We start from the raw sequence: 23,020 nt of genomic DNA on the forward strand, positions 1-23,020 counted from the left end.
TGCTAAATATTAATTTTACATCTTATTTGCATTTCCCGGGTGGTCGCAGTGTATAGATATGATTGCAATTGAGTAAGGGGTTAATATTAACTAATTGGAGGTACCTTTGTGTGTATTAACCCTGATTGCATATCGAAGTCGCGTGCCCACTTGTGTGCTGTTCGTGACAGGTGGCATATTGGGATGGATTTAGGGGAGATGTTAACTCATTTGAGGGACCTTTCCGAAGGGGAAGAGTGGGGCCGCTTACAAACAGAGTATTAACCCCTGTCCCGTATGCAGGTCGCGTGCTCTCAGGTGGGCCATACGTGACATCCAGGACGAATAACTCGCAGGGAAAAAATATATATGTAACAAAAGATTGATAAAAAAAAAAAAGCTGTTGATAATGATATAATAACAGGTATAATGTAATCAAAATGGAAGATGTTTGGCCTACTGAAAAATGGAAGTTACCCTAGGCAGAAGTATGACCTGGGGAAACAAAATGAAAGTTCTACCGCAAGGCTCTTCAAATGGCAGCCAAATGTGACCACAAAGGTCTTGATGTGGCCCTTAGACTCTCAAAGCTGCCTTTGCAAATATTAGCAGGAGCAAAGTTCAGTTTTCCACACAAACTCACTTGCTAGTTAAGGCAATGTAAACATACAGTACATGGTAAAGAGGTTATACATGCCTGCAAAATGTTGAAAAATAATCATTTCCAACTCTTTAAATGTATCTAAAATTATGACAATAAGATGGTAGCCCTTCTACGCCTAAAAGTTTTCTGATCTGTCCCTTTTGGGGAACTAGTTGAAGAGCCGTGCTCTAAAGCAGCATCAGTTTCTACACAGACAATTTAGCAAGTCTGTTTTCCCTAAAAAGGTGTTTTTAGAACTTCACCTTTTATCGGAGACGCGTACATTCAGAGGCATTTCCTCTATCCTGCATGATACGGTCATCAACCCACTTATGTGGATTGCTGCTTTAAGTTTTTGACCTATTTTTTTTTTTTTTAAGTGCCAACACCTACCAATATTATTATGGGGTTTTTTTTGTTTTTTTTAAGTGCATACTAAAATGAAATACAAAGATCTGCTTTGAATGGCATCGGAGCCATTTTATTTACATTTATATCACTAATACAGCAGGAGACATGACAAATCTTTGGGTCTCAGATAGATTAAATTAAAGGATCTTCTGTGTCGCGGTCTGCACAGAATTATGAATTATACATTCAGATATAAATATGACAGTCTTTCACAAGTGTCCGTCTGTCACGCGGTGGACCTCCCACAACTTTTTTTCCCCCACCTAGTGCTGCTGTAAATCGATATAAAACTCTATGCGAGTACAAATTTTGACCCCATTTCTATTTGTTACAAATCCATACCGCTTGCATTTTATTGTGTGGGCTTCTGCTAGTATATCTAATTAATAATACTGTATGTATTAGAATGTTTTTTTATATACACCTCAGGTACTGTATATAGTATTTTTGTTTCTTGTTAAATGGAGTAGCAACTATAGTTTATTGGGGTGTACCCAATATTTGTAGAAGAAGAACCAGGCAAAATGTTAGTTCCTACCCCTTTTGCTTAACCATTTGAAGAGCAATGTGTTGCTGGTCCTTCCAACAGTGTAGAGGTTTTATGGCACATTGTCCCAGTACAGAAGGCATGTTGTGGGTTTTGGTTTACAATGGCTATGGAAACTGCAGGGCCCTGAGGCTAAACAGACAAAAGGTCTCACCGAGCTAATGATGCCTCTGTCATTTTCTACACAAGGGGAAGCAAGCCCAGACCAGCGCTGGAGCAGCAAACACACAGCCCGTTGAAAGCGCTCAACAACCAGCGAGTCTCGGTTACTGTCATTATTTATGTTGCACTCGGGAATAAGTGAAAGTGTACATTTTTTGGCCGATCATCAATGCTGCCGACACTCTGGAAATTCTAGAAGTAGCTCTTGAACACTATTTATCAGAACAAAACCAAAATAAAAAAGCGTCCCATTAGAACAGCTCTTGTGGTGGTCGTTAACAGAGACTTTACGGTTGTACATAAAAAGATATGCGGCTATAGTCTCGTGTGTGAAATATCGGGTTTTGCAATCTCAATGGTTTTAGGTTTTCCCAAAAACTATTTCTCAATTATTTATAAAGACACCACGGTCTTCCATAAACAGCATATTGATAGTGAAAGACAACAACAAACGTTCTACACAAAATACTGATGCAACATTAATAGGATTCTGATTAGAATTTAAAACAAACGTCTGAAATGGTTCTTTTTAGTTACAACAGCTTTTATATTTCAGAGGTGACAGTTTCATAGTATTAAACTCCCTGCGACTTTTGTCCATCAACTATTTTATACCAATATACAGCTGTAACCAAAGTTATTGCACCTGTTGTCGCACACCAACGTGTTTCTGGTGTGACGTCAACGCGTTATTATGTGATTTGCGTTAATGTGCGATTTGCAAATCAATACAATAGAGCCGCCAGCTGCAAAATCCATTTAGTGCCATACTGCGCAATAACGCAGAATCGTGACATTAAGCTAACAGACATTTACATTAATTATCTGGCCTAACAGTCATGCTAAGGGAGATAATACACTGACACTCTAGTTATAATGCAAAGAGACAAAAGTCTTCTTGTATGTATGTATATATTTTCTTATATAGCGCTATCAATTTACATAGTGCTTTTCAGTAGTAATACATGTGGCAATCAGAAAAGGCGCTTCATACAAACAAGTAGGCATTAGAAAAAGGAATCCTTGTCCCGAAGAGCTTACAATCTAACACTCCATTTTAACTTGCTGCAAATCCTTACATCTTTGGAACGCTTGTTGTACTGTCCTGAGAAATGTAATATTTATTCAATCTTCTATATTATGCTGGTCACTGTGTTGCCTCTCTGCTTAGATAAATACTAGCACAGCCCCACATTAAGGTTTGTTTCACTGCCGAGTTCCACCTTCCCAAGCTGAGACAATTGAAATCAACACCAGAACTTGTATGGTCACATTCATAAGCTCATTTGAAACAATGAGCAAAAATATGGCTCCCCTTGCAATGGGATCTTTCAACATACTACAGGCCTCTCAAACAGTAAAAGAGTTTATAAAAAAAAAAAAAAAAAAAAAAAAAAAAGGGGGTGTTTTCTCCCCACCCTCCCATCAAAAATCACAGGTTGCCACGGGTGATGGGAATTGTCTGTCTATTGATGCCCAGATCCCATAGCAACCCAGTGTTGGCTTAGCCAATCGGAGGCCTTGCATTTCCATTTCAGTTTTCTAAACTTGACACCCACACAGTCACACATTTTTATAATGAACGTGTCGTATTTGTAGTACAACTCATCACGTGGAAGCGCAAAATCAAAGTGCAGGACCTCTCAATGAATTTAGTTTCCATACATTATGCAAAGTTGCACTTAGGTTGAAACAGTAAATCCTAATTTACATGCACAAGACAGACTATGTAAACTGCTTAAAAGTGCAATCCAAGCAGACTATTTTTTATTTTTTGCGCAAACTTGATTGTGAGAGACGCGTGCGCAGCCATACAGGCACTGAGAGAACAGCTGAACAGCTCGAAGTGGATTTCCCCCCCCCCCCCCCCCCCCCCCGGCGTCTGCCCCTGCACTAAAGCTCACTGCACGGAGCATACAGATGGCATTGGGGGGCAGACACATCCAGTTCCTTTGCAGAGGAGGAGCTACTAGCCGTCATCTGCTTACTGCTCGAAGTGCCTTATTAATACCTACTTGTTGTAAGTAGCATTCTGGTTTTTGTAAAACCGGAAGAACAGTGCGGGGCAGCTCACGTGTTTTTAGACATATATTGTCTTTTTTTATAGTTAAATTAAATAAATTAGCTTAACTGGTTATTTCAGCAATGTTATTTATTGCTTAGTGTGTGTGTGTCCTGTTAACAGTTGTCTATGTTGTGTTGTTCGGTCTAGATTAGTAATTAACAGTATACACTATGATTTCTTTATTTGTTTAAACCCACATGTCCTGAGACACTTCTCCGTGGATTATACAAGCAGATCCGGATATTCCAGATTGGACTACTTAGAACGGTTTGACAACCTGCCATCTGCATTTATTGGACATTTGAGACGCTGGTTTGTATTTGTTAAAGGTAAAAACGGTGCCATCATTTGTCAAAGAAACACATAGGCCAACAATGCTATTGACCGGGAAACAGTCAGATCACAAAAAGACATTAGAAGGTTGTTAAAATTCTCCAAAGCATTTCTGAAATATTAGAAGTTTACAAATGTCTACATTTTACAAATTAAGGTAATTGTATCAACAGCTTTCCCACTGAAAATGTGAAAGCAAAGTTTGTGAACTGCTCACTGTGTGACGGTACGGACTAATACTGTCAGGCCATCTCCGACATATTACGCCTTTCACAATCTTAAAGCGGTCCTTCTAAGGCTGAGTCCCCAGTGCGTTCTGTGACATGCGCGCCCGGCGGGGGGGGGGGGGGCAGCGCGTGCACAGCGCTAACTGCGATCTGCGGTCTTCAGGAGAGAGGGAGAGGTTGCGACAGGAGGGGGCGTGTTCGGGTTTTGCAGGGGCGTGGTCATGACCTCACGCGGCTGGTTCGCCCTCATTGGCTGAACCGCCGGTTGGGGCGTGGCCATGGCTCCGTCGCAAGTTCCACACACAATTTTTCGCGTGTGTGGAATCTTGCAGTACAGTGCGGCTGCTGAATGTGCGCCGACGCATGTACTCGGACCTGAGTGATTGGGGGGGCGTGCTTGTGCGCACGACGAGGCGTGCGCTGTGGCAGTCACTGGGACCGCAGCCTAAGTATCCTATAAACTTTCACTACAAATAAAGTACTTTATAAACCATAGCTTTAGTATTAATAACAGCAATCTTAATGAGCAAATGTGCGAGGGCTTTATAGTCATAATAATGAAAATATATTAATTATAATAATAATTACAACTAGGCTGTCACGGGAATCATTCTCAAGGGAAAGCCCTATGAAGGGATATTAAGAACATAAAAACTGTCATTTTATACACACTGGTTCATTTCAATTAATCCAAAAAGCAGAGGCTTGACAAGGGACATTAATGGAGATGATTTGAATAAAAGCAGGGTTTAAAATGAATTTAAAGGGACCTTGGCTCTGTACTGAGGACTTTTTTTAATTGCTTTTTTCATCTTAAATCAGAGCAGAACCATTGAAAGTAGCAACAATTTAGAAGAACAAAAGCAAATAAAAATACCAGTTTCACCGGCAAAAAGCCAATGAACAAAGAAACAATGCTATAATGTGTGATGTTCCTCTCATTGTCTCACTGCTCTAACCCAGAGATGGCCTTGTGCACCACAACTTCTCAGGGAATTAGGCTGCGCTTATAGTGCCGGCGACGTCAGGCTGCGGTCGCTGGAAAAATCAAATAGAGATGACTTCCAGCGATCGCGGCCAAGCCGTCGCTCCGTCACGCGCTTACTGTAAGCGCACGCGACGGCGGCAATGCATTTCTTTTGACGCAACGTTGCGTCGCTATAAGCGTAGCCTTACACCAGAGCCTAGGATGGAAACAGGGGAGGCAAGAAGTTCAGGGGATGATACAAAGTCTGTGGTTCTCTGCTAGAGACTCCCCAAATTTAGGTAACAAACACAAAATAAATAAATAAATAAATAGAGGGATATTGCCGTTCAAAAAAAATTCCGAACCGGAACCGGTGGCAGGGACTTCCAGCATTTGCGGCCATGTGATCGCTTCGGCCCCATCTTCCCCTATAAAACAAGCAGTTGAAGGTCAATAGGGCTTCTGGTGTGGCCATGTCATTAGGGCAGGGAAAAGGTTTAAGCTACACAGGGCTACGATGCAACACAATATATGGCTTTGCAACATGTAACTATAACCAAATCGGGCACCACTTCAATGCTAGTAATCACTTGGATGACCTTCACAAATGCATAGCTTTGTTGATTAATATATTTCTACAGGTGTAGCACAAATGCATAGCTTTGTTGATTAATATATTTCTACAGGTGTAGCACAAATGCATAGCTTTGTTGATTAATATATTTCTACAGGTGTAGCACAAATGCATAGCTTTGTTGATTAATATATTTCTACAGGTGTAGCACAAATGTACAGTATTATGTATTGGGTTTTTTTCAGCACAGATATGCAGTCAGTGAAAGGAAATGTACAGATTGCCCATATGCCTGCAGTGAGATTTGGGGGGTTTCAGTGTCCACTAATAAAACCTTTAGGGACATACTTTGAAAACTAGTCTCCCAAAGCAAGATAAGGACAGAAACTGCCATGGAGCAAGAGTGGGGACAAGTACTTGTATTTCTGTGACACTATTTACCGTTTCACACCATGATTCTTCACCTCACACCAGTAGCTTGTCTTTACAGCTTTTTTTTACACTCATTTTCAGCTACTGAATCATTTCCCATTTTCTCCTTTCATTGGCAGATATGAGGATTTTCTCAGATCCTAAATTCTTTCATGTTCCATACATTTTTGGAACACACCATATAATTAAGAATAATCGCACAACCGGTTCCTGAGGAAGCCAGGCTACTGACATGCTTTGTGGCATGTTTCTTAATTAAACACTTTTTTGTACAGTATTATGAATTTGTGCAAGTCGTGGTACGGGACTTTTTTGTTGACTGTACCCAGTCTATAGGACACTCACACTTGCTCGGTGTGTGTGCCTCTCCATTCTTCTGGCACTTCTATACATTTTTGGTGATACACCTCATAATTGAGTATAACTGTAAAACTGTCTGTCAGTATTTTATTCATAGGAATGGAAAAACAACAGCCGTTTATAAGCCCTCACTGCAGGGGCGTAGTTATAGCTCGGGGATCCGCACTCCTCCTCTGTCAGCGGCTCTGCTGACCAGCTCGCTCTCTTCTCCCCCAGACACAGGCAGGCGGGGGGAGATTATTTTACGCGGCGGCGGAATGAAGCAGAGGAGCAGCCGGCAGAGGAGTTAGCAGTTGCACGGAGGCAGAGCAGGATGTCCGGGGAGGAGCGTGCCCTTGCGGTCCGACCTGGAAGTCTTTCTTAGGCTGCGCTTATAGTGCCGGCGACAGCGACGCAACAAATGGATTGCCGCCGTCGCGTGCGCTTATAGTAAGCGTGACGCGCCGGATTGGTCGCGATCGCTGGAAGTCATCTTTATTTGATTTTCCAGCGACCGTCGCATCGCCGGCACTATAAGCGCAGCCTAACTCCCAGTGTCTATGATGCTACAGCACACTCCTCCCGGCCGTCCTGCTATGTCTCCGTGCAACTGATAACTCCTCTGCCGGCTGCTCCTCTGCTTAACTCTGGCAGCCCGCCGCTGTGTAACATCATCTTCTCTCTTTCTCTCCTTCTCCAGCCCTCCCCCCCCCCCATCTGTCTCTATCACCACCCTGTCCCTCAGGTAGGTATGAAGGAGGGGGAGAGAGCTGGAGAAGGTTGGAGAGACCTGAGGAGAGGGAGAGAGCTGGAGGAAGCGGAGAGAGCTGGAGGAAGCGGAGAGAGATGGAGAGATGATGAGGAGCGGGAGAGAGCTGGAGGAAGCGGAGAGAGCTGGAGAGAGCTGGAGAGAGCTGGAGAGAGCTGGAGGAGCGGGAGAGAGCTGGAGGAAGCGGAGAGAGCTGGAGAGAGCTGGAGGAGCGGGAGAGAGCTGGAGGAAGCGGAGAGAGCTGGAGAGAGCTGGAGGAGCGGGAGAGAGCTGGAGGAAGCGGAGAGAGCCAGAGGAAGGGGGAGAGAGCTGAGGAAAGATATCCTCCAATTTAAAATCGAGGCAAATTTTTCTCCTGTATATTTTTCGACGGAATATGTTCACTTATAATGGGGCCCGGAATTTCCCCCCCCCCCCCCGGGGCCCGCACATGTCTAGCTATGCCACTGCCTCATAGTACAGGCATACCCCGGTTTAAGAACACTCACTTTAAGTACACTCGCGAGTAAGGACCTATCGCCCAATAGGCAAACGGCAGCTCACGCATGCGCCTGTCAGCACGTCCTGAACAGCAATACCAGCTCCCTACTTGTACCGAACCTGTGCGCAAGAGGGGAGACTATGGAGCCTGTTACAAATGCGTTATTTACATCCGTTATGCACATATATGACGATTGCAGTACAGTACATGCATCGATATGTGGGAAAAAGGTAGTGCTTCACTTTAAGTACATTTTCGCTTTACATAGAGGCTCTGGACCCATTGCGTATGTTAGTGCGGGGTATGCCTGTATGCAGGAGCTACCAATTCATGGCTTTGCCGCCCAATACAAGTCAAATGCCTTTGTCTTTAACAACACATGAAATAACATTAAATTCCATTAAAACTCAAAAACAACGTTGCAAGTTATTGTATATAGATTCATAATATTAGCCTTCTCTCTCCAACCTACCTGTTGAGAGGGGGCCCAAGCTCACAATAAATAATCTCACGAACTAGTCTAAGGCTGCGGTCCCAGTCACTGGCGCGGCGTGCGCTGTGCGTGTAAGCACCGCCCCTGAATGGGGAAGGGCCCAGTACGCACCTTCACGCTGAAGGTGCAGCCGCGCTGTGCTGCAAGTTTTTTTAAACTCAATGAAATTGAGTTTAAAACTTGCGACGGAGGCGTGGCCACGCCCCCACCGGCGGTTCACCCAATGAGGGCGAACCAGCCGCGTGACGTAATGGGCACGCCCCCGCAAATCCCCGACCACGCCCGCTCCCGTCGCAAGCTCCCTTTCTCCTCTCAGACCGCGCTGTGCACGCGCCCCCCCCCCCCCCCGCAGGCAGGGCGCGCGTGTCACAGACATGACTGGGACCGCAGCCTAAGTTTCATCAAGTATGCACCCTATCTGAAACACGAAACACCAGCATTCACCGGCACCAATGAACACAGAAAGGCTGAACAGAAGTAAGTTAAGGGCAGGCGTCTGGCACTCAAAATGGACACAAGACTTTCGCTGCTTAACTCGGCATACATTATCTGTATAAGCAGTTACCAAGATGTTCAATTAGAAATCACTAAAGCTAGAAACTGCAGTGTGACAGACAAAATAACCAGGCAGGCATGCCATGTATTAATAATTTTACAAAAGTGCAGTTCCACATACAGTAAGACTGAATTGATTTCATGCCCACAATATATTTGATATGTTAAAACTAGGTGGCAGATGACTTTAAAAAAAAAAGTGTACATTTTTATTAGTATTATTTGGGGATTTTGTAAAATACTGCAGCCTGAAGTTTAGTGTTTTAATGCTCTTAAATTGTGCTATAGGAGTACTCATAATTAACCATCATAACCAACTTTAGAATGCCAGTTTAAATGGGAAAATTGGGAATTAAGACAAAACAAATATTGTACGTTATTTACACATTAAAAAATATTAAAGCATCAATTGATGCTTCTCCCTTTTTGTTTAATAAATATTATTTGAAACAGTGGTTGCCCCATAATTAAACTGTACTACCTGCAGATGTAGGACCCCCGCACGTTTCCAAGACATTCACTTTTTAGCTTATTAAATATGAACAATGTAGTATTATAATACATATCTATAAATGTTACATGACAACAGCATTTACTGCAGGTCATTGTAAGGAATTTCCATGTGCTTGTTGTGAAAATGCAGATAACAGCAACATGCTAAATATCCTTCATAGGCGACAAGGTTTTTTGGTAAATGTCTGTGCCAACACAAAAAAAACGAATTATTTGCTACAGAAAGGAAGGAAGGATCGATATCTACCTCAATCTATTACACACAAAATAGCAAGCATAGACCTTGATAAAAACGTACATGACAAATGTTCATTTAGTGTAATATAAAGAGATCATGAAACTGGTCTATCTGCCCTGTGCAGACCCTCAACCCTTCCCGGATTTATTCAGCTGATGTAAAAATCCATTCATATATTTGTCTGGTGCAGCAGCTCATTCACCTAGTTACTCGGTACATGCCCTCATTCACTTAGCTTGCACTGGACCAGTGATTGATTGTTCCATGATAAGATGAATAAAGGGCTCTGCATACGGATGTTTGAGATATCAAAAGACAATTCTACTGAGACGAAAACTAACCCAATTTCACAAGTAAGTGGCAGCTAGACTTTAAATCTATGCTGCAGCTTCAATAAAGTGTCAACACTAAATCAGCGTCTCCATTACTAACATTTGCATCAAGATTTTAAATAAATATGCATGATTACTATGTGCCCTGTTCTTCCATTACCTCTGTTTGCCAAGCTTGGGAAACATATGCATCAATTAATATTTCGTTTTAAGATAGAACTGCTAAATAAGAATGCATTCTCTCTGCTCTTGTCCAATCATTATGTCTTTCTAATGCAATTCTTTTTTTACTCTACAACACATTTCAATCTTCTAGCCATGTTGACCCACCTTTGGCACAATAAGAGGTAGGATACCACCACAATATCCCAGTGATGAGACTGATAAGACACTGCTGTTCTGATCATAACCCCTGACCAACATTATTTGAAGCAAGCAAGTCTTTGGAGCATTTACATCAAGGTGAGGTGTCACAACTGCAGGAGTTTGGTAACCATCCAATAATCAACCACTGTTGTGCATGAATGTCACCAAGGGCAAAATCCTTTGATGGGAAGAAAGATATTAAAATTGACAAAGATGATTGTAAACCATATCCCAAGGTTACAATAAATGTATCACTTTCAAAGTCTTTCATTCCGATTCCATCATTGAAAATACATGCTTAATGAGCACTAGAAGGATGTTACAACCACAGCAGTCCAACACCTGTGTTATAAGCCTACTGCTATAGTGTTCTGCATAGCTCACGTAACGTCACAAAACATTAGTCAGGAGCTTGTGTTATTGTTCAGGCTATAGAAATTAAGCGAAAAAAGTAGCACTTCAAAAAAGTGGTCAAGTGGTTAGTATTTATTCATCCAACGTTTCAGTCCAACGCAGCACACCTTTCTTAAGAAAACTTGATGAATTAGACGTTGGACTAATAACTGCTTCTCATTTCTATGGGATTTCACCATTGAGTTTCAGCACCCGCAAGTAGAGTATTAAACATTTTTGGGTGCACATATACTTCTATATATTTCGGATTATTCAGACTATGGCATCTATTATTCTGTTACATACAAAAAATGTAGCACCTCCACCTCCCTTTTTTATTCAATTCTAATTTTTACAAAGTATAATGAACAGTGGTGTCCACTGGTTCCCAGAAAATTCTGGGACTGGAGAGCATAGAATTCTGGGACTGGAGAGCATAGAATTCTGGGAAATCTAGAGCATAGAATGCTGGCACAGGTTGTTCAGTTCTTGATATACCACTAATAATCACAGTGACTACAAGCTCACCAATGGGTTTAAAAAGGGAGCTCAGTACATGTCTGACATACTGTGTTTGAAGGTTTTCATTTGGGAATATAGGGAAGATTTGTGTGGTTAGGCAGTGTTATCAAGCATGTTATTCTGTACAAGGCCTTGCCATCATCAATATCCGAGAAAAAAATTCAGATCACATAAAATGCACACTAAATCAATAAACCACAAAATCCCTACTCTATAAGCTATTTTATACTCTTCTCCCAATAGCTCTTGAATATTAAGAAAAGAACATTGAACTAACGCATATAAAGGCTAGTTGTAGGTATTTTTGTTTGCACCTTTATTTATTTTTCTCTCCTCAATCCCTTGGTACACTGAATTTGTTGAGTATTTAAATCCACATGTGATATCAACATAAAGATAACAACATTACGTGACAGCAAGGGCAGTCAAACATTACAAAGGTGAGGATATGTATTGAATAATGTGCGTACAAGCTGTAAAAGCTGGTAATTCAAGAACAAAAAGGTACACCAAGTCGAATTAAATAAAATTGCCCATGTGGAATTTCTATTGAAGACTGGGTGTTTGGAATGCAAGTAGCATAGAGAGAGGGAAGTAGTAATTTAGGAAACAGAGGTTATCAAGGAAACAGCCATGTATTGAGATTAAGTCATCTGAAAACTGCTGATACTTCCACAATCAATAGTTCAAACCTGAACAAGTGTAATTATTAAACACTTTCCCAGTCCCTTCTAAAAAAAAATACTTTTTGATATCATTTTGCTTGTTATGAGATTAATTTTTCAATTGGAAAGAACTGCATACTCTCGCCCGCTGGTTGATGGAAATTAGTGCTTTTAGTATACAGTTATGAAATAGTAGCTGCACTTAAATCATTCACATTAACTACATTTCAAGAAATGTGGTCCTTTATTGGGAATGATTTCAAAAAGGACTTTATAATGTAAATCTATCACTGGCTCTCTTATTTACTCTCTAGGCAGTAGCGTCCCTTTTTTTCGCTCTCCATTTTGTACTTTACACCTTTATAGTCGATCAAATGTTTTCATTACACGCAGTATTGTTTTTATTTTATTTGTAATATAGTTAACAGTGTATAAATTGTCTGTTCACCAGAAATGGAAATTGCCTGAGCGATTGCCTAAAATTCTGTCTCTGGCATCTGTGCGCGCAACATGAAAGCAGGATGGCACGCTGCGACTGGCGGTGACTAACAGGCCACTCAGAACTGCACCGGTTTGTGTGGAATGCGGCAGGGAGGCTCCGAAGTGTTAACCATTTTGTCCAACCCCATCAATTTGTATTAGGTTTCGCCTTAATTTCTGTAAAAATGTAAAATCTTAATTAACAGTTAAAAGAAGAAAGGGGAAAGCAAGAAGTGGCGCTTAAAATCCGTACCCTGTAGTAAAAGAAAGATGCTACACAATCAGGATTAAGGAATTGGCAGTCACTTAATAGTATAGTAATGACCACAGCATGTGGTCCTGGGGGGATTCACTGATGTGCAATTACTGAGACTTGTTTTATATTGTGCTTTCGAACCACCCAAACTGAAAGCTCAGCAGATCCTGCTCCCTTTTAAGGATATTCAGCACTATTTTGCCCATTACTGAGCTCACACAAGACTAACGGCATCAGCAGGATGCAGAGTTCCAGTGGTTACTTGTCCTGATCCCCTTCCTTGTGCAAAAAGGCGGAGGCTGCAAACACTTCCAATTGTAGTCCCATACTGTAATGCTGTTGGGCTGAAGCTTAGTGGTAATGTCACTGCCTTAGGCTGAGTCCATGGTCAGCGCCCCATGCTGAGGCGCGCTGACGCTTGTCAGTGAGCCCCTGCAGCCGCAATGAGAGCGGCTTTAGCAGGGGCTCGCGCACGCGTCCGCAGGCGTGCAGAGGCGTAGCACGTAAAAAAAAAATTGTTTCGGCGCTCACGGGAGCGCAGGGCCGGCCATGTGAGCGGTTCGCCCAATGAGGGCGAACCAGCTCTGTGACGTCACTGGCTCGCTCCCCAACACGCCCCCGACAGCGCGCAAACTAAGGCCAGGGAAAGCACCCGCTTTCCCTCAACCTCAGCTCCGCACAGCTGGAGTCACCATGGACTCAGCCTTAGAAGTGGGTGAACCCAGTTTGAATCCCAGTGTCAGCTTGTAACCTTTGACAAGTCACTTTACCTCCGTGTCTCAAGCACCAAAAAGAGATTACAAGCTTTAAGGGTCTGCGACTCATTGTACCTGAAAGAGTTTACATACAGGCATACCCCGCATTAACGTACGCAATGGGACCAGAGCATGTATGTAAAGCGAAAATGTACTTAAAGTGAAGCATTAACTTTTTTCCACTTATCGATGCATGTACTGTACGGCAATCATCATATACGTGCATAACTGATGTAAATAACGCATTTGTAACAGCCTCTACAGCTTCCCCGCTTGCGCACAGCTTCGGTACAGGTAGGGATCCTGTATTGCTGTTCAGGACGTGCTGGCAGGCGCATGCGCGAGCTGCCATTTGCCTATTGGGCGATATGTCCTTACTCGCGAGTGTACTTAAAGTGAGTGAGTCCTTAAACCGGGGTATGCCTGTACATGGTCAGTGCCATAGAAGAAACATTATTATTATAGCATACTCACGAGAAGAAAAAAAAAAGGGAGGGGTGCCGAGCACGCGCATTTTAAGTAAAACTTCTTTGTCTTCTGTCACTGTTTTGTCACAGAAATTGTATTTATGATGGTGATGTTTTTAATTAAAAATCAAAACAATTTCAGTACCAAAACGCAAAGAAATTTCACCTGGTGTGTGCCAAGCACGCGCGTTCTATTTGCAAACAGTGAATTCCTCGTGTGTGCGTGCGAGTGTGAGGGTGTGGGTGGAGGTGTGTGTGCGCGCGCATGTGCCTGTGCGCGATTGTGCGTGCGAGTGACTGCGCGTGTGCATGCGGGTGACTGCGCGTGTGGGTGACTGCGCACGTGCGGGCGACTGTGCGCGTGCCTGTGCGTGGGTGGGTGACTGGGTGGGTGTGTGTATTGTGTGGGTGTGTGGGTGTGTTTGAGTGACTGGGTAACTTTGACTGGGTGGGTGGGTGACTTTGGGTTTGTCTGGGTGGGTGTGTGACTGACTGACGCTGCTCCACTCCGTTGACTGGTGGGAGCTGACGTCACTGATGTCCTCTTCTGCCAGCAGTGACGTCACTTCAGGACTTTACTCCTGTCACCTTCAAGGCAATTTACTGCAAGGGAAATTGTTGTGTGGTAGGTGCCGCTAAAGAAGTTTCACTTCAAAAATCCACCACATCCTAAGGGAGACCCCCTCCCAGTTCTTCTGGTGGATTTAGAGCCTGGGAAAGGGCCGTAGGAATGAACGACATCTGTAATTATTGTCCTGATCGTGCACCAGGAACTCAGGGTTCAGACAACAAAGGAGCTCCAGAAATAGAGCCAGTGAGCCAGTACTACAGTACTACAGTACTACAGTACTACAGTACACTGCTACAAGCTCCACTAGGGATTGTCCCAGTGACCACAAACTAGTAATTACCATAAATAGCACAAATGCATGCCCAATGCTTAGGAATACGCCTGCATGATCTTACATTCTAAAGGTCATCTCTTCAAACATTTTTATTGCCTATAATCTGTATAATATCCATTAAAATGCTGAGGTTTGGAGTTAATGTTCAGATATACTGAAGTCACACGCCGTAGTAAAACACACCCCGGTTCCATCTCCCCTCCCTCCTCAAGGGGCTTACATTTGGGGTCCCTTATGATTTTAGGGGGAATTTTTCCTTTTTAGCAATACCCATTGTGTTACTGAACAGAATCCTTGCACTTTTAAATAAAGATGCAGAAACTTCTCCATAACAAGAACCCGTATTTGGTCAACGGTGGTATCCAATCTTTTTTAAAAGACACAATTATTTTGCCATTCGGACTTCCTTCTTGTATCCGATGCATAAAGTGAGCTGAGCAAGATTTGGATATTGGTTTTGCAAAACTCCTCTTTTAAGCAATGATCATGTCACATAGAGGAATATATGAATTGGGCTATTAATACGTAAAACAAAAAATAAAGCGCAAAGAACACCCACAGCATAACACACTTTTTTTTAAATAAAAGTAAGTTAAAACAAGTGGTATTGAACTCGCAAGGTGTCAGTTAAAACAACTTTCACAGTTTGCAGGGGGGGGGGGGGGAAGGGGTAACGGTGGTGCCCACAGGTTCGCCTGGCGGGATAATGGTATACCGCTCGTTTTAACTTATTTCTATTTCTATAATTGTATTACACTGTGGGTGTTCTTTGGGCTTTCTTTCTTCTTTTTTCTATATGTGATGAAAGAGTGTAAAACCTCAAACAGAGAGGTGCACACGCCTGCAACAGACCACATCCAGGACTCTGGGACCATCTTTCAGATAAGAATTTTATCCTCACCAGGAAGAATTTTTTTTTTATTTTTTATTTCATGGACGTTATTGTTATTTATCTCTAACAATTTTATATTGTGTTTCCTAAATTGTGGATTTTGCACTTTGGTCATCATTACATCATTGTATCTTTTCCTTAGATTCACACATTTTCATAGGAGATTTATTATCTCAATAACACTTTTTACCCCATATATTACATTTAATTATAATTTATTTACATCACTTCTTTGCAGTGCTCTATACTCTTCTCACATCACTTATTAATACAGGGAGACGACATCTCTCTCTGTCACACACACCCTCTTACTTTAATTTTAATGTCACTATTCCCTGTGTCGATCTCTGTAGCTCCTAGTGTGTATGCCGCCCCTCCTATGATTCGGAGGCTCGTCTTAAAGCCTCCTGGCCCCTAAACGAGCTCTACAGGTTGGCAAACACCTCCAGGCTTATAGACATCAATTTCTGAGTAATATTATTTTACTATATTTATCCAGAAAGGTAAAAAAAAAAAAAATACTTTTTGTCAACTTGTCACAGAGACCAACATGCTAGTGGCCCCTATAAAGTTCAGAGATCATCACAAAATTTCTGCTAGTTTTCTAGGGGAGATCACATTCACTCTCCCCAGGAGCAAAATGAAAGACCAATGCTACACTATACTTAGCTTTGATATATGATCTGGGACACCAGAGGTGTATGGGAGGTCCTCTCACTGCAGAATGGAGGGAAACACCAGATATCAGTCTCTGAAAGTCCCTCTGCTTGTCTGGTCCAAATAACAGCTACAGGAAACGTTGATCTGCACTACACCACAACGCGTTTCGACCCTGTGGTCTTCTTCCCCACTACAGTTTGGCTTTATTTTTGTTAAATAAATCATGACACGGAGTAATATGTCATGTGTTGCTGTTCATCTGAGGTATTTACCTAATTTTTAGACCTGCTAAGGAACAGATGATTGTTATTATGTCCTGATATGTAAAACCATGGAATTCTAAGAGGGTGTACTTTCTTTTTCACATGACAGTACATACATTTTGCAACTGCATCAAATGTCACCATTTTCCAATGGCTAGTACACTTGACTTCTCAGTGCCGAAATGTACTTTTATTCAATCATTTAACAAACATTGACTTTTACTTCAAATTAACGCACAGGAACTAAACAAAAAAACGGAGATATGGCACAGGGCATGAAGTAATCTTTTTCACATGCAAATGGATCCCAAGGAGCGAAAAGGCTTAAACTTTCCCCATTAACCACAATACCACTTGGAGTTCAGCCCTCAATGTGGTATCTACTAAAATTGTGAGTGTTAGTTTATACAAATTATGTACATGATTAAGTGGGTTGCATAAATATGTTTAATCATTATAATGCATTCTTATGCCTGGCTCCAACATTCGGGACTTTATGAGATACAGACAATTTGCCTTTGCCATACTTTGTCACGCTGTTTTTTGGATCACCAAGTCCAGTTTCTCCTATCTTTTTCACATGGCCTTCTAGTTCCAGGCCAGTTCACAGTAAGCCTCCGAATCAACAGTTTGTGATGTCCCCCAAAAAATAAATATAATAATGTGTGTGTGTGTGTGTGTGTGTGTGTTTAACTTATTGCAACATTATGGCTGGGTAAAAATTTAAATAAGGCAATACAGTTTAGTCTACAAATGACTAATATTGACCTGCCATAGGAAGTGTAATGCTATTTCGAACCTTGACAACCTTAGCCTATGTGCGTTGTGCGCCTTGTTCTTTTGTTTTTTGCTTAGCCTATTAAGACCTGAGCCCCTATATCACAGCAAATGATGCATAGTACAATTGTGAAGACATCAGGAAAAATAACTAGTCTTCTTACATACTTGTACAAGAACATTCAAATAATGCATATTACCTTCTGTCAAGGTACCTAGCTATCCTATGTCATCCTAAATGCATCATTTGTTTTCTATGTACTGTTTAGTGTAAGGAATGCATATTTTTGCTTTTCTTTAGATTAATTTTTTTTTTTTATTTTTTTTTTTTAAATGCCCCCATCTGGCCGTTTAAACTTGGGGTGTGGGACAGTGCCAGTCATATAACTACTGTGAATGGCAGTGACTGCATGAGAAAACAGCATCACGCTGCAGACTACATAATATGGGTCCGTTTTATATACAGTAGCGAAAAAGGTTTATGAACCACTTAGAACTTTCAGATATTTCAAACCTAAAATATTATTGGATCTTAATCCAAGTCCTAATAACAGATAAAGATAATTTGATCAAACAAATGACAAAAAAACATTATATTTTCTCAACATTTATTTATCCACAAATGATTAAACATTCAATATCCATGAGTGAAAAAGTATGTGAACCTTTGGATTTGGTAACCTTGAGCAGCAATTACTTCAACTTTCCTTTAACTGCAGGTCAGTCTCTCACATCGGTTTTGAGGAATTTTGGCCCATTCCTCCTTACAGAACTGTTTCAACTCAGTGACATTTGAGGGCTTCCTTGCATGGACAGCTCGCTTCAGATCCTACTACAACATTTCGATGGGGTTTAAGTCCGGACTTTGACTAGGCCATTCTAAAACGTGGAATTTCTTCTTCTGCAGACATTCTTTTGTCGATCTACTTGTATGTTTAGGATCATTGTTTTGCTGCATGATCCAGTTTAGTTTCAGCTTCAGCTCACGGTCCGATGGCCTGACATTCTCCTCTAGAATACGATACAATGTAGAATTCGTGGTTGTGTCAATGATAGCAAGCCGTCCAGGTCCTTAGGCAGCAAAGCAGCACCAAAACATCACACTCCCACCACCATGTATGAGGTTCTTCTGCTCTAACGCAGTTTTGGTTTTTGCCAAACATAACGTTTCTCATTGAGACCAAAAAGTTCTACCTTTAACTCGTCTGTCCAGAGAACATTGTTCCAGAAGTCTTGTAGATCATCTATGTGCTCTTTGGCGAACTTCAGATGGGCAGAAATGTTTTTAGAAAGCAGCGGTTTCCTCCTGGCTATCCTTCCATGAACACCATTCTTCAGTCTTTTTCTGATAGCTAATGTGAGTGACTCAACTAAGGCGAGTGGTCTGCAGATCCTTGGATGTTACTCTAGGGTTCTTTGTGACTTCCTGGTTTATTTGCTGGTGTGTTCTTGGAGAGATTTTGGTAGGACGACTGCTCGAGTAGAGTGACTGTGGTCTTGAACTTTCTCCATTTGTAGACTGTCTGACAATGGATTGGTGGAGCCCCAAATCCTTAGAAATGGTTTTGTAACTCTTTCTAGACTGATGAGCATCAATAACTGCTTTTCTGAAGTCCTCAGAGATTTATTTTGATCATAGCATAACACACCTGTAGGGTGAAGACCAAACTCTCAAAGTTTCTGATCTTTATATAGGGTGGTGCCTCCCAAACACATACCTGAAGATCTACCTAATTATTTAAACATCGGATTCTTATTATCCCTTTTAATTTAGCTGATAAAAACAGAGTTTAACTTAATTTTTCACATGCCCTGATTCTTAATTACTCATTGTTTGTCTAATTCATTTTGTTTTCAAAAGACATGTTAATATAAACCCTATTGGATATTTAAGAAAAGACTGGTTTTGATTCAAGGAGGTTATCATGGAAAAACCTTTGGAATTTCCATAATTATCACTGGGGTTCACAAACTTTTTCTCGCCAGTGTACAAGTAGTTTTCATTAAATTTGTAAATGAATGCTAGAGTAAATGAAACCCATTGAATAAAGTTTTTGGTGAAACTACAAAAAAAAAAAAGTGGCGACCCACTGCAATGTGAAAAAAACTAACCGAGGTGTAAAAAATATATACTGTATGATAAAACGGCCAGAAAATCAGAGCATTTACAACAGTACTCTTAAACTATATTTGTGTGTGGCTTGTGGCCCATCTGCTCTTGCTAGTTCCAAAACAGTTGCCCAAGTACCATTTTTTCACACTAAAAACTCACTTTTTTTGCTAGGGAAATTAAAATATGATGCAAATATTTGTATGATGATCACACTGTTATACTTCAATTGAAAGTGAATAGGAGTTCTTCAATGTGTCTAAGATTACTTGAAAATCTGCTTCTGGGCACGCCCCCCAGTACACTTTTTTCTCATCATATTTTAGAAAACGAGTTGAAGAGCAATGGATTGCAAGCTCTGCACACCACCAAGGAATAAAATGTAAGATTCGGTTATACTCGCCAAAACAAATACCGTATTTCCTCGATACTAAGACGCCATCGATTGAAAGACGCACCATCGATTTGGCCCTTACAAATCGAGGAAAATTACTTTTTCACTGACCATGTTTCAGGAGAGGTCCCATGTCAGCGGAGGATGAAGCTTTGTTGAAGATGGACAGTGGGCAGGTGTGCGGCAGGAGAAAAGGGCCCAAGTCTGCAGGTGAATGAAGATAAGAAGACAGCGGGCATGCGGTGGCGGCGGCGGCAGGAGATCATAATAGCAGGAGAGCTGAGCAGGAGCAGAGTGGCATAGGGGAATGGCTGGGGAGGAGCACACTGTAACACGAGAAGTTGACCGGTGTCTGACTTCCGGTTACAGTGCGCTCATCCCCAACCGTTCCCCTATGAAGCTCTGGTCCTGCTCAGCTCTCCTGCTATTATGATCTCCTGCCGCCACCTCCACCGCACGCCCGCTGTCTTCTTATCTTCATTCAACTGCAGACTTGGGACCTGTCCTGCCGTCGCCGCCGTAGTCCCGCCCGCTGTCCATATTCAACCATCTGCAGACATGGGACCTCTCCTGCTGCGCCCCCTTTATCCTCCGCTGACATGGGACTTCTCCTGGAACATGGTAAGTGAAAAGAGGGGTTTAGTACTGTGGACACTTTTTATTTTGTATTTTTTTAATACATCAATTCTAAGACGCACCCCGATTTCAGACATGTGAAAATCGAAAAAAAGGTGCATCTTAGAATCGAGGAAATAGAGTAACTAACACTTGCAAGACTTTCAGCACATACCGTGAATAAAATATATATATATCCTCCGAGTTCAATGTACAAAATAAAACCAATGGATATGAAAATCAATGACGTAAACCCTTAAGCCCTATAGGGGCTCCTATGGTAGTCCTACTCATATTGTATTCATATTGTAGTAGTCCCTTCTGTTATTGTTATTATTTAAGAACAGCGAGAGCTGCTTAGGGAGGACTGGCTCAGCGAGTAGACACTGAATGAAAACCACAAAACTGAATTTGAAGCAGGGAAACCTGGTTCAATTTCCGATATCAGCTCCTTGTGACCTTGGGCAAGTCACTTTATCTCCCTGTGCCTCAGGCACCAATATCAAAGATTATAAACTCATCTGGGCAGGGTCTGTAACATTCCCTATGTGCTGCGTACTGTGCACTATACCAGGGGTGCGCAAACTGGGGGCTCAAGATTATCTGGGGGGGAGCGGCAGTTAGAGGTCCCGAACTCTCCCCCAAGGCATTTAAATTAAATGCCGGGGGACCGCGCGAGGCCCCTATAACACAAAACATATTTAACAGAATAAATGTCTACTTTATGCAAAGAAGGCCCATTAAACCTCACAGGGGAAAATAAGAAATAATGGACAGCATATTAGGCAGACATAAACATGTTTTGATGAAACCATTGTGGGACAATATTATTAATAATAATAATAATAAGACCGATACACGTGAATTTATTTTCATACGTTTTGTACAGTATACCTTTGCTACTATTATAATTGGTGATGTAATCCCATGCAACACTATAAGGCTACACACACAGTGCCGGTGACGCGACGGTGACGTCAGGCTTCGGTCGCTGGAAAAATCAAATTGAGATGAATTCCAGCGATTGCGACCAAGCCGTCGCGCCGAGCTTACTATAAGCGCACGCGACGGCCGCAATGCATTTGTTTTGATGCAACGTCGCGTGGCCGTCACTATATACTGTATACTACATTTGAATTCTATTAAAAATGTAGGTACTGTTTTTGCTCAATTGTTTTTTCTTACTTTTAATACATTCACACTGATAAAAAAAAAAGTTTGAATAAACTGAAAAAACAATACATTGTCACGTGGAATATGTGAGTTTAACATCTAAAGAACTATCAAAATTGTTATACAGCGTTGCACGATTACTGCTTTTTTCCTTTTTATGTTCCTGGATGAAATTTGCGCCCTTCTTCTTTTGCCACTATTCTGTCTGGACTGGATTTAAGTCCTGTTTGGGAGCTGCATTGTCTATCAAGGACAGTACTGTATACATTTATTTGATCATCACTATTCCCTTTGGAATTTATGTCCATTTAGCGTTTTTTCACACTTCGTAGTGTTATTTGCGCTTGCACCCTTTTTCTGCAGGGATACAGACCTGAGACATGTGAATGTGCTCAGTGGTATTTGTATTTGCTGTTCACTGGTAGCGATACCTTTTGACCCTTCTGGCTCCCGGGTCTTGGGATTACATGGCCATCCACGTCAGGAATAGAGGAGGAAGTTCTACTCATCAATCCAAGACATAAGCAAAAACTTTGACACTCGGGAATGTCATTAGGGTCATCTACCGCCTTGTAAAATTTTCTGAAGCCTCATAAGAGCATTTTAAAATTTAAAGCAGGAACGTGGCTATTCCAACTGGGGGGTCCTCCAAAGCAAAACTTTCTGCTCCAGGTATCAGGTGTTCTTCTTTTCCACCCATAAAATCAAAATAGCCGCTGTACCGTGCGCCAAGTGGAAACAACGAATTTTATTGCCGCTTCATCTTGGACAACTGCGGCCAGCTTCTTTATATAACCAGGAAGTGTGCCTGCACCTAGAACTGTAAGTATCTCGGGAACTGGGGATCCCCAGAGACGAAAATAGTACACTTCAGCTCTGGGGGACTCACCAGTTTGAATATGAAGTAAAGAAAAAAAAACATTCCAGTTTTGGGCACGATTGCTGCTTTAACCTTTTCAGGGTCAGGGTCCGAGGGACTCCTGCAACTGAGGTGGAGGGAGCTCTACTTCCGTTTGGATCAGGCTGGCTGCGGAGGCCAGGCCGATCTGCCTCAAAAAACAGCATGTGAATATGACGTGCAGGGGATATGGTGTACGTCAATAGGGCACTGAAAAGTTAAATGTGGAGTCCCACTTACCAAAATATATAAAATCTTTTTTTTTTTAAAGTTAAAGGACTAAGCCATGAAACACCATCCATATAACTTTCATTTTGTTTCAAAAATATTTTTTTTTTAAATTTATTTATTTTAAATATATAGACTTTC

The 23,020-nt window shown here is 41.7% G+C and overlaps 1 protein-coding gene across 3 annotated transcripts in view; it reads right to left on the bottom strand.

Annotated features, from left to right (window-relative positions):
• The window catches only part of KCMF1 (potassium channel modulatory factor 1), a 73,227-nt gene that overhangs the window by 45,167 nt on the left and 5,040 nt on the right, over nt 1–23,020 (bottom strand). The window contains exon 2 of one of the 3 annotated variants that reach the window (XM_075606701.1): nt 5,679–5,762. The exons of 1 other annotated variant lie outside the window; for it this stretch is intronic. In XM_075606701.1, the coding sequence (XP_075462816.1) occupies nt 5,679–5,762 (84 nt within the window). The remainder of the gene's footprint in view (nt 1–5,678; nt 5,763–23,020) is intronic. One more of the 3 variants, XM_075606702.1, reaches the window with a different exon arrangement.

This window comes from Ascaphus truei, chromosome 1 (assembly GCF_040206685.1).
Source record: "Ascaphus truei isolate aAscTru1 chromosome 1, aAscTru1.hap1, whole genome shotgun sequence".
Classification (NCBI taxonomy): domain Eukaryota; kingdom Metazoa; phylum Chordata; class Amphibia; order Anura; family Ascaphidae; genus Ascaphus; species Ascaphus truei.